At 39.9% G+C, this 11102-nt stretch overlaps 1 protein-coding gene across 1 annotated transcript in view; it reads left to right on the top strand.

Moving 5' to 3' along the window:
• The window catches only part of LOC130385997 (sodium/potassium/calcium exchanger 3-like), a 31844-nt gene extending 21477 nt beyond the window's left edge, over positions 1-10367 (top strand). Inside the window, exons 14-18 of the mRNA XM_056594785.1 lie at positions 152-318; positions 926-1040; positions 1426-1538; positions 7385-7450; positions 7847-10367. Coding sequence (XP_056450760.1) covers positions 152-318; positions 926-1040; positions 1426-1538; positions 7385-7450; positions 7847-7957 — 572 coding nt within the window. The 3' untranslated portion in view covers positions 7958-10367. The remainder of the gene's footprint in view (positions 1-151; positions 319-925; positions 1041-1425; positions 1539-7384; positions 7451-7846) is intronic.
• Positions 10368-11102: the final 735 nt, after the last annotated feature.

The following is an 11102-nucleotide window of genomic DNA, read 5'->3' as shown; positions in this document are numbered from 1 at the left end:
GGAGGAGGTGATGGAGGAAGAGGGGGTGGTGGTGGAGGAGGGGGTGGTGGAGGAGGAGGTGATGGAGGAAGAGGGGGTGGTGGTGGTGGAGGAGGTGATGGAGGAGGAGGAGGAGGTGGTGTTGACCTAACAATGGTGTTCTCCTCTTCAGGGGGTTGCGGTGCGCGGGTCAAGTGGCTCCTCTCGTGGCCCCTGGGGCTCCTGCTCTACTGCACCGTCCCCAACTGTGTGAGGCCCCGCTGGCACCGCTGGTTCATGGTGACCTTCGTGGCCTCAACCCTGTGGATCGCCATCTTCTCCTACCTCATGGTCTGGATGGTAAGGTCGGAGGTCACAACCTGGGACCAAGAAAGGAACCCCTCAGTTCCTCATCGTTATTACGCTGCATAAAACACTGAGTACTATGTGTTTACATAATACACTGTGTATTATGTGTTTACATAATATGGTGAGTATTATGTGTTTACATAATACACTGCGTATCATGTGTTTACTTTATACAAGCACATGGTCGGTTGAAATTGTATCGGTTGGCTATAATCATTTTCCAATGTATTCCAAAATAGTCTGCCGCTGTATGTTGGAATTCTTCTATTGTTGATATTGTGCATAATTCTTTGCTGTAAGAAATCCAAAAAATTTCCCCATCAGGGCGCACTTTACTTCGAACATGGAAGTGTTGGATTGATAAGCACACCCATTGGTACAGTCTGCTCAGTGGACTGATTGCTTGGACGATCTTTTAATCATATGTCCCCATCAGCTTTTGTAGTCTAATCTAATTCATTATCACAATTCATTATCACACCTGGTTAAATAGGAGCCCTTATTTTGAAGGCCTCTATCAGTTCATTAAGTATGGGTTAATTTGGTGTGAACGTTAGCCGACAGATGCACCACACACGTGTCTGAATGTGTTCCTCAGGTCACCGTCATCAGCTACACGCTGGGCATACCCGACTACATCATGGGGATCACTTTCCTGGCCGCAGGCACCAGCGTGCCGGACTGTATGGCGAGTCTCATCGTAGCTCGGCAAGGTACAGAGAAACAACAACCTACCGGATCTTGACTTACGATCTTTATCTTCTCTCTATCGCAGTTTGTCCCAACCTCGGGACGGGAGCACACTCAGCAGGGGGGGGGGGGGGGAGATGGCTGGCTTATAAACTATAGATATTGGACGGTTTTATTTTTAATGTTCAAAGGGGTAATGGTTTTTCATAAAGGAGCAGACATGCTAATTACTATCCATGAGAAAACGACCACCGATACGAACGTCTTCACTGACATTGATATTCAAGGTTGCCGCGGCTACAACAATGTTTGAGGATGCGGATGCATGCAGGAATGTTCTCCCCTGTTGTGTCCGTTGTACCGGTGGTGGGGTGAGCGTGGCTGTCCGTCTCTGTCCCCTCCTCTCAGGCATGGGGGACATGGCCGTGTCCAACTCCATCGGCAGTAACATCTTTGACATCCTGCTGGGTCTGGGGTTCCCGTGGGCTCTCAGGACTCTCATCGTGGACAGAGGAATAGCGGTGGGTGCGCGCCAAAGGGCTGCGATACTCACTGAGGGTCCTGACTGACCCCAGGCCTCCGCTCAGAGAGCTGGGCGTCACACTGTATATGTATATGTGCTGTGTACTGTTAACGTGCGGCACAGGACCTGTTTCCAACCATTTCTTTGTGTATGGAAAACAGTCAATATACAAAGATTTGTGTCATCGTTTATGATTTGAGCTCTCTCATTGTTCGGTTTGGGCTTTTCACGTCGCCATCGGACACACAGCACCTCACATTACATATTATGGCAGCATTTCCTGGCCATATTCAAAAGTTGACAGCATGTGTATTCTTCAAAAGCAGCACTCAATGTCTCTCTCTGCACCCTAAGTGCTAAAGCACTTTTTTAGGAACTCGAGGACTAACTAAAGTATCGAGACTTAGTATCAAGTACCTTAGTAAGTAGTTACTTAGTAGATCTTAGTTGTAAGTGTGTGCCGTGGTATGTACCCCTACCATTGTTCAGGCCTGGCGGGCCCAAAAAAACCACCCGGCCAAAAAAAATTCTACGGGAAACACTGGGGTAACACTGTCGTTTTTTATCGGCCGTCATCAAAAAAAACCTAAGGGGTAACACTGTCGTTTTTTATCAAATAAAACATAAGGGGTAACACTGTCGTTTTTTATCGGCCGTCATCAAAAAAAACATAAGGGGTAACACTGTCGTTTTTTATCAAATAAAACATAAGGGGTAACACTGTCGTTTTTTATCGGCCGTCATCAAAAAAAACATAAGGGGTAACACTGTCGTTTTTTATCGGCCGTCATCAAAAAAAACATAAGGGGTAACACTGTCGTTTTTTATCGGCCGTCATCAAAAAAAACATAAGGGGTGACACACTGTCGTTTTTTATCAAATAAAACATAAGGGGTAACACTGTCGTTTTTTATCGGCTGTCATAAAAAATAACATGAGGGGTAACACTGTCTTTTTTTATCAAATAAAACATAAGGGGTAACACTGTCGTTTTTTATCGGCCGTCATCAAAAAAACATAAGGGGTAACACTGTCGTTTTTATCGGCCGTCATCAAAAAAAACATAAGGGGTAACACTGTTGTTTTTTATCAAATAAAACATAAGGGGTAACACTGTCGTTTTTTATCGGCCGTCATCAAAAAAAACATAAGGGGTAACACTGTCGTTTTTTATCAAATAAAACATAAGGGGTAACACTGTCCTTTTTTATCGGCCGTCATCAAATAAAACATAAGGGGTAACACTGTCGTTTTTTATCAAATAAAACATAAGGGGTAACACTGTCGTTTTTTATCGGCCGTCATCAAAAAAACATAAGGGGTAACACTCGTTTTTTATCAAATAAAACATAAGAGGTAACATTGTCGTTTTTTATCGGCCGTCATCAAAAAAAAGTTAAGGATTGCCACTGTCGTAGTTTATCATAATTGGGGCGGCTGAGCTCTGGAGGTAGAGCAGTTGTCTTGTAACTGAAAGGTTGGTTGTTCGATCCCCAGCTCCTCCTTACTGCGCAAATATAGTACAATTAAAAACATAAGGCGTAACACTGTTGTTTTTGTATTGCCCGTCAACAAATAAAACGTAAGGGGTAACACCGTCGTTTTTTATCAAATGAAACATAACAGTGTCGTTTTTTATCAAATAAAACATAAGGGGTAACACTGTCGGTTTTTATCGGCCGTCATAAAAAAAAACGTAAGGGGTAACACTGTCGTTTTTTATCGAATAAAACATAAGGGGTAACACTATAGTTTTTTATCGGCCGTCATCAAAAAAAAAATAAGGGGTAACACTGTCGTTTTTTATCAAATAAAACATAAGGGGTAACACTGTCGTTTTTTATCGGCCGTCATCAAAAAAAACATAAGGGGTAACACTTGTTTTTTATCAAATAAAACATAAGGGGTAACACTGTCGTTTTTTATCAAATAAAACATAAGGGGTAACACTTGTTTTTTATCGGCCGTCATCAAATAAAACATAAGGGGTAACACTGTCGTTTTTTATCGGCCGTCATCAAAAAAAACATAAGGGGTAACACCCGTTCTTTATCAAATAAAACATAAGGGGTAACACTGTCGTTTTTATCGGCCGTCATCAAAAAAAACATAAGGGGTAACACTGTCGTTTTTTATCAAATAAAACATAAGGGGTAACATTGTTGTTTTTTATCGGCCGTCATCAAAAAAAAATTAAGAATTACCACTGTCGTAGTTTACCAAAATTGGGGCGGCTTAGCTCTGGAGGTAGAGCAGTTGCCTTGTAACTGAAAGGTTGGTTGTTCGATCCCCAGCTCCTCCTTACTGTGCAATTATAGTACAATTAAAAACATAAGGTGTAACACTGATGTTTTTTTATTGCCCGTCAGCAAATAAAACGTAAGGGGTAACACTGTCGTTTTTTATCAAATAAAACATAAGGGGTAACGCTGTCGTTTTTTATCGGCCGTCATAAAAAAAAACATAAGGGGTAACACTCGTTTTTTATCAAATAAAACATAAGAGGTAACATTGTCGTTTTTTATCGCCCGTCATCAAAAAAAAGTTAAGTATTACCACTGTCGTAGTTTGTCAAAATTACGGTGGCTTAGCTCTGGAGGTAGAGCAGTTGTCTTGTAACTGATTGGTTGGTTGTTCGATCCCCAGCTCCTCCTTACTGTGCAATTATAGTACAATTAAAAACATAAGGCGTAACACTGTTGTTTTTTTATTGCCCGTCAGCAAATAAAACGTAAGGGGTAACACCCTTGTTTTTTATCAAATGAAACATAACAGTGTCGTTTTTTATCAAATAAAACCTAAGGGGTAACACTGTCGTTTTTTATCGGCCGTCATCAAAAAAAACATAAGGGGTAACACTGTCGTTTTTTATCAAATAAAACATAAGGGGTAACACTGTCGTTTTTTATCGGCCGTCATCAAAAAAATCATAAGGGGTAACACTGTCGTTTTTTATCAAATAAAACATAGGGGGTAACACTGTCGTTTTTTATCGGCCGTCATCAAAAAAAAACATAAGGGGTAACACTCTCGTTTTTTATCAAATAAAACATAAGGGGTAACACTGTCGTTTTTTATCGGCCGTCATCAAAAAAAACATAAGGGGTAACACTGTCGTTTTTTATCGGCCGTCATCAAAAAAAACATAAGGGGTAACACTCGTTTTTTAAAAAATTTAATTATTAACACTGTCGTATTTTATCAAAATTGGGGCGGCTTAGCTCTGGAGGTAGAGCAGTTGTCTTGTAACTGAAAGGTTGGTTGTTCGATCCCCAGCTCCTCCTTACTGTGCAATTATAGTACAATTAAAAACATAAGGCGTAACACTGTTGTTTTTTTATTGCCCGTCCACAAATAAAACGTAAGGGGTAACACCGTAGTTTTTTATCAAATGAAACATAACAGTGTCGTTTTTTATCAAATAAAACATAAGGGGTAACACTGTCGTTTTTTTATCGTCCGTCATCAAAAAAAACATAAGGGGTAACACTGTCGTTTTTTATCAAATAAAACATAAGGGGTAACACTGTCGTTTTTTATCGGCCGTCATAAAAAAAAACATAAGGGGTAACACTCGTTTTTTATCAAATAAAACATAAGAGGTAACATTGTCGTTTTTTATCGCCCGTCATCAAAAAAAAGTTAAGTATTACCACTGTCGTAGTTTGTCAAAATTACGGTGGCTTAGCTCTGGAGGTAGAGCAGTTGTCTTGTAACTGATTGGTTGGTTGTTCGATCCCCAGCTCCTCCTTACTGTGCAATTATAGTACAATTAAAAACATAAGGCGTAACACTGTTGTTTTTTTATTGCCCGACAACAAATAAAACGTAAGGGGTAACACCGTCGTTTTTTATCAAATGAAACATAACAGTGTCGTTTTTTATCAAATAAAAAACGACACTGTCGTTTTTTATCAAATGAAACATAACAGTGTCGTTTTTTATCAAATGAAACATAACAGTGTCGTTTTTTATCAAATAAAAAACGACACTGTCGTTTTTTATCGGCCGTCATCAAAAAAAACATAAGGGGTAAATCTGTCGTTTTTTATCTAATAAAACATAAGGTGTAACACTAGTTTTTTATCGGCCGTCATCAAAAAAACATAAGGGGTAACACTGTCGTTTTTTATCAAATAAAACATACGGGGAAACACTGTCGTTTTTTATCGGCCGTCATCAAAAACAACATAAGGGGTAACACTCGTTTTTTATCAAATAAAACATAAGAGGTAACATTGTCGTTTTTTATTATAGTACAATTAAAAACATCAGGCGTAACACTGTTGTTTTTTTATTGCCCGTCAACAAATAAAATGTAAGGGGTAACACCGTCGTTTTTTATCAAATGAAACATAACAGTGTCGTTTTTTATCAAATAAAACATAAGGGGTAACACTGTCGTTTTTTATCGGCCGTCATCAAAAAAAACATAACGGGTAACACTGTCGTTTTTTATCGAATAAAACATAAGGGGTAACACTGTAGTTTTTTATCGGCCGTCATCAAAAAAAAAATAAGGGGTAACACTGTCGTTTTTTATCAAATAAAACATAAGGGGTAACACTGTCGTTGTTTATCGGCCGTCATCAAAAAAAACATAAGGGGTAACACTGTAGTTTTTTATCGGCCATCATCAAAAAAAACATAAGGGGTAACACTGTCGTTTTTTATCAAATAAAACATAAGGGGTAACACTGTCGTTTTTTATCGGCTGTCATAAAAAATAACATGAGGGGTAACACTGTCGTTTTTTATCAAATAAAACATAAGGGGTAACACTGTCGTTTTTTATCGGCCGTCATCAAAAAAACATAAGGGGTAACACTGTAGTTTTTTATCAAATAAAACATAAGGGGTAACACTGTCGTTTTTTATCGGCCGTCATCAAAAAAAACATAAGGGGTAACACTCGTTTTTTATCAAATAAAACATAAGAGGTAACATTGTCGTTTTTTATCGGCCGTCATCAAAAAAAAGTTAAGGATTACCACTGTCGTAGTTTATCAAAATTGGGGCGGCTTAGCTCTGGAGGTAGAGCAGTTGTCTTGTAACTGAAAGGTTGGTTGTTCGATCCCCAGCTCCTCCTTACTGCGCAATTATAGTACAATTAAAAACATAAGGGGTAACACTGTAGTTGTTTATCAAATAAAACATAAGGGGTAACACTGTCGTTTTTTATCAAATAAAACATAAGGGGTAACACTGTCGTCTTTTATCGGCCGTCATCAAAAAAAACATAAGGGGTAACACTGTCGTCTTTTATCAAATAAAACATAAGGGGTAACACTGTCGTTTTTTATCGGCCGTCATCAAAAAAAACATAAGGGGTAACACTGTCGTTTTTTATCAAATAAAACATAAGGGGTAACACTGTCGTTTTTTATCGGCCGTCATCAAAAAAAACATAAGGGGTAACACTGTCGTTTTTTATCGGCCGTCATCAAAAAAAAAAAAAAGGGATAACACTGTCGTTTTTTATCAAATAAAACATAAGGGGTAACACTGTCGTTTTTTATCGGCCGTCATCAAAAAAAAAACATAAGGGGTAACACTGTCGTTTTTTATCAAATAAAACGTAAGGGGTAACACTGTCGTTTTTTATCGGCCGTCATCAAAAAAAACATAAGGGGTACCCCAAAGACCTTCCTATTACAACTTACCAAGTAAATGAAGCAACTACAAACTGAGAGTTTGGGTAGACATTCAGAACTGAGAGACCACGGTTCAGTTTTATTGTAGAGCAGAACAGCATGGCTTTGAAGCCTAGGTGCATGATGTGGTGGCGTGTGAGGCGGGGCCCTCCTGGTGCTTTGATTCATGATGGTTGCCTCTCCTCAACAGATCCCCATCAACAACAAAGGACTGGTGTACTCAGTCGTCCTGTTGCTGGCTTCTGTATTCCTCACGGTAAGATAGAAAACACCAACATATTTATACTATAACTATGCATATATAATATAAATACAGTATATAAAGTATCTATACATAATCCCATATAATAGACACAATCTCTTATATATATCCGTCATACTATTAGGTTGATATTGACTAGCCTTTGCAAGGCATTTAAAAACCGAGCCCTGTTTTTGACATAACCTGTAGGATTGTCCACCCAAATGCATCGACATCTTACCCAGTGGACTGCAGAAACTGCTTAGTGGGTGGTTGGTGGGATGATGTATCCATCACAAATGATACTAGCGTCTGGGCCTGTGATACGAATTGTGTGGTAATGTAAAGACTAAATTCCTCAACTTGCTCTTTGCGTGTTCCTTTGCTTGTCCTGCCTGCGGCGGCCACCAGGTGGCGAGTGTCCATCTGAACCACTGGAGGCTGGACCGGAGGCTGGGCCTGGGCCTGCTGTTTCTCTATTCCATCTTCCTGCTTTGCTCCATCCTGTTTGGCCAGATGTGAGGTCTTCAGGTCATAGGTCACTCCCCCAGCTCCCGCTCCTATTGGGTTTTCCTGTGAATACCGTTGAAGCACTCCCGTCTACCCAAAGAGATGATCTAGAAAGTTATATTTTAAAAGCTGTTTGATTAAGTCAGAGATATTGTACGGTTGCGACCACCCAAAACATACCGAGTGCGCATGTGTTTTTAAATCGTACAGTGCAGTGGTTAGAAAATATATACGCATTTAACTAAATGAGTGACAGTAAATACATAGGGTGGCTAATCCCAAACAGAACTCCTCTCTTCCCACTGCTCTATTTATCGGTTCTTTCCCCCGGCAGCTAGCATAGCGTAGCTCAAAGTCTTTTAAGAGAAATATTCTCCAGTTGTGTTTACGGTTTTCGTGTCTGCCTCAACCCGCTTGTTTTATGTAGTAGTTTGTGATGCTTTTTTATCTACGTTAAGGAGTTGTCTGTATAACTACGATTAAACCCAAATTCCTGGAGTCACATGATCTCCTAGAAACTGCCAAGCCACCATGGTACGAGTTTAAACGCAGATGTAAGATTCCGCAGTCGCCTTCATAGTCCTGCTGCCTTACAAAGGCCCAATATTGGGCCACCGATATCCCATTGATCGATACCCCGTGATCAATACACCTTTGCCGGGGGGGTTTCAGAATATGCCGCCGTCAGAAGTAGCAGTGAAATCTTATGTGGAATGTAAACCCTAAAAAATCATGAACCCCTTGTGTTTGTGGATATATTAAAATGCATATACACTTAACAGACAATATTGCGGCCGATCTGATAGTCCTTACAATAGTCCTCCTGCTCTTAGCCTACAAGCGTAACTTAATGCACATCACTGTTCCGATATTTTCATATGTGATGAACTATACGTCAAGCAAGTATTGTTAAAATGTAATCTATATATGAAAGGTCAATTGTAGTTTTGACACTGCTTCAAGTGTGTGTGTGTGTGTACTAGCGTCACATACTCTCTGATGGACCGTAGTAGTAGGCCCTTCACTGCATTTAGGTACTACCAAAATTGTAATGTTTGTATGGATTCCTCTTGTATATTTATATTTGAACTTGTTGGATATTTTTACGTTTTACGAACATGTGCACCCAAACATGCCCAGGACGTTTCCTGAATGTGTTGACTTGATTCACGCGACGCATCGCTGTGGTGTGGGTTTAGCGACTGCAACCGTAGCTGAAGTGTGACTGAGTGAGTTCATGAATTCCTCGAAGCTGTGTGCACCAAAAACAGACATAGCTCTGTCAGAGTCCTAGAACGGTAGGGGTTTAGCAAGTTCCTGTATAACTACTGTTGTCTGCAAGGCAATACTTTTTACCGTTTTGTAAATGTTCAATATTTTCCATAGTTTTACAAGAGTGAAAGTCCAGACAATAGTTTTGTGCCGTTGTAATATTTATACTGTCATGTTATACGATTATGATGAAAAAGAAAACCTTACGTTGATTTTAATGTGACAGAAAGAATACATATTTTTGGTCACTTTGTCGGTTAGATACCACTTAATGAGTCAGGAGTGTTTCTGCATTTCTACTTTTTTAATTTAAATACCACTCATTTTATGATTAAATGTATTCTCTCACCCTGCAAAATAAATTCCTTAATGTAGGAAGATCATGGGGTATAAAAGGATAAGCACATTAGAAATCAAGATTCAGCAGATGGCATTTTCTAGGCAATATCAATATTTCATCAAGGTTGATGGACATACCCTTACATGTACATCTGGAGCATACAATCAAATGCTCATAATAACCCCCATCCCATGGCTTGCTTTAATATTTGTTTCACAATTATGATAGTGAACAAAAACGTAATATGCTTGTAAAATGATTGGTCCGACATTTAATTTGAAGTTTTTCGTATAATTAAAAGTGTCGGCCCCTATCCGTTTTAGTATGCATTTTTATGTACTTTGTTTTGTCTTTCTTCTTTTGCCACCTCAATCCAATCCCAAGAGAGTTGATACTTTCAATACAGGTGCAGGCTGTTGGAGACTGTTAATGTTTTGTGTTGATTATACCTTGTAGTAGCCTCTGGATTTAAATGTTCTTATGGTAGCAGTTCGGCCGTCCGATGTCGTTAATCACAGGCGGGAGACGCGCCGAGGTGGAAATCAAGCACACCCAAAAGTATTTACTTCCTTCTAAATGTTTTGTTCTGTTGTGACGTTTGAGTTGATCTGTTACTTGCGTCATAGACGTCTTTCAAATCAGAGAAATTTAATGTATTTTGAGTGCAATAAAAACCTGTGCAATAATGATTCATCCTGCTTATTTTATTGAACCAAGTTTTCCTCATGTATTTAAAAAGGAGAGTATTTTGTCAACATTAGATTGAAGCACCAGACACCGCAGCCTTTCAATTCTGATCAGCCTCCAGGGAGTTTTTTCTAGGGAACCTGGGAGCCAGTCCATGGGACCGTGGGCCCTGGGAGTCACCCGTGACCCCTGTTAGCCTGTCCAAGGTTGTTTTTTTCAGGAAGCCAGCCTCTGGGGTAGCCTGGCTCCGCCCGCCTAAGTACTTCCGCTTAATTTGAATTTCCCTTCAGTACTAGTACTACTACAATTCCAGGCGCATGACATACGTCACAACCAAACGTTAGCGATTGGTTATGGCAGATCCAGAGTGGCACTGGGCAGATCCAATCATTTTAAACTTCAACAGACACCCGCCTTCAAGTGAGTTAACGTTTGTCAATTGATTAGGTCCATACTCTCTGTAAAAATGAAATGAAATGAAGTGAAGTACGAGAGTCTGGTAGAACCAGGCTACCTCTGGGGACCTTAGATGCCAAACCCTTACCCCATCACCTAACCCTAAAACCAACCCCTTAACACCCTGAAACCAACCCAAAAATTAAACCAAACCCTAACGTTAGTGTGTTTGGTGTGCCATCCACTGCTTGAAAAGGAAGAGTGCCTAAGTCACGCCCTTTGTGGTGTCTCCCATGGGACCTTATTTAGAAACACACCAGTGCTCTTGCCAAGAAGCATAAACAAGTTGGAATGGATTCTTCTGTACTAATAGCCTACACATCTGATGTTACAAGAGGGTTTCACAATGTGTCTGTCCCCGGTTTTACTTGTAAAAGCAGAATTTGTGCAAAACAATTCAAC

This window comes from Gadus chalcogrammus, chromosome 7 (genome assembly GCF_026213295.1).
Source record: "Gadus chalcogrammus isolate NIFS_2021 chromosome 7, NIFS_Gcha_1.0, whole genome shotgun sequence".
Classification (NCBI taxonomy): Eukaryota; Metazoa; Chordata; class Actinopteri; order Gadiformes; family Gadidae; genus Gadus; species Gadus chalcogrammus.
The sequence above is the reverse complement of the archived record's forward strand: the minus strand, read 5'-3'. Positions and strand labels throughout refer to the sequence as shown.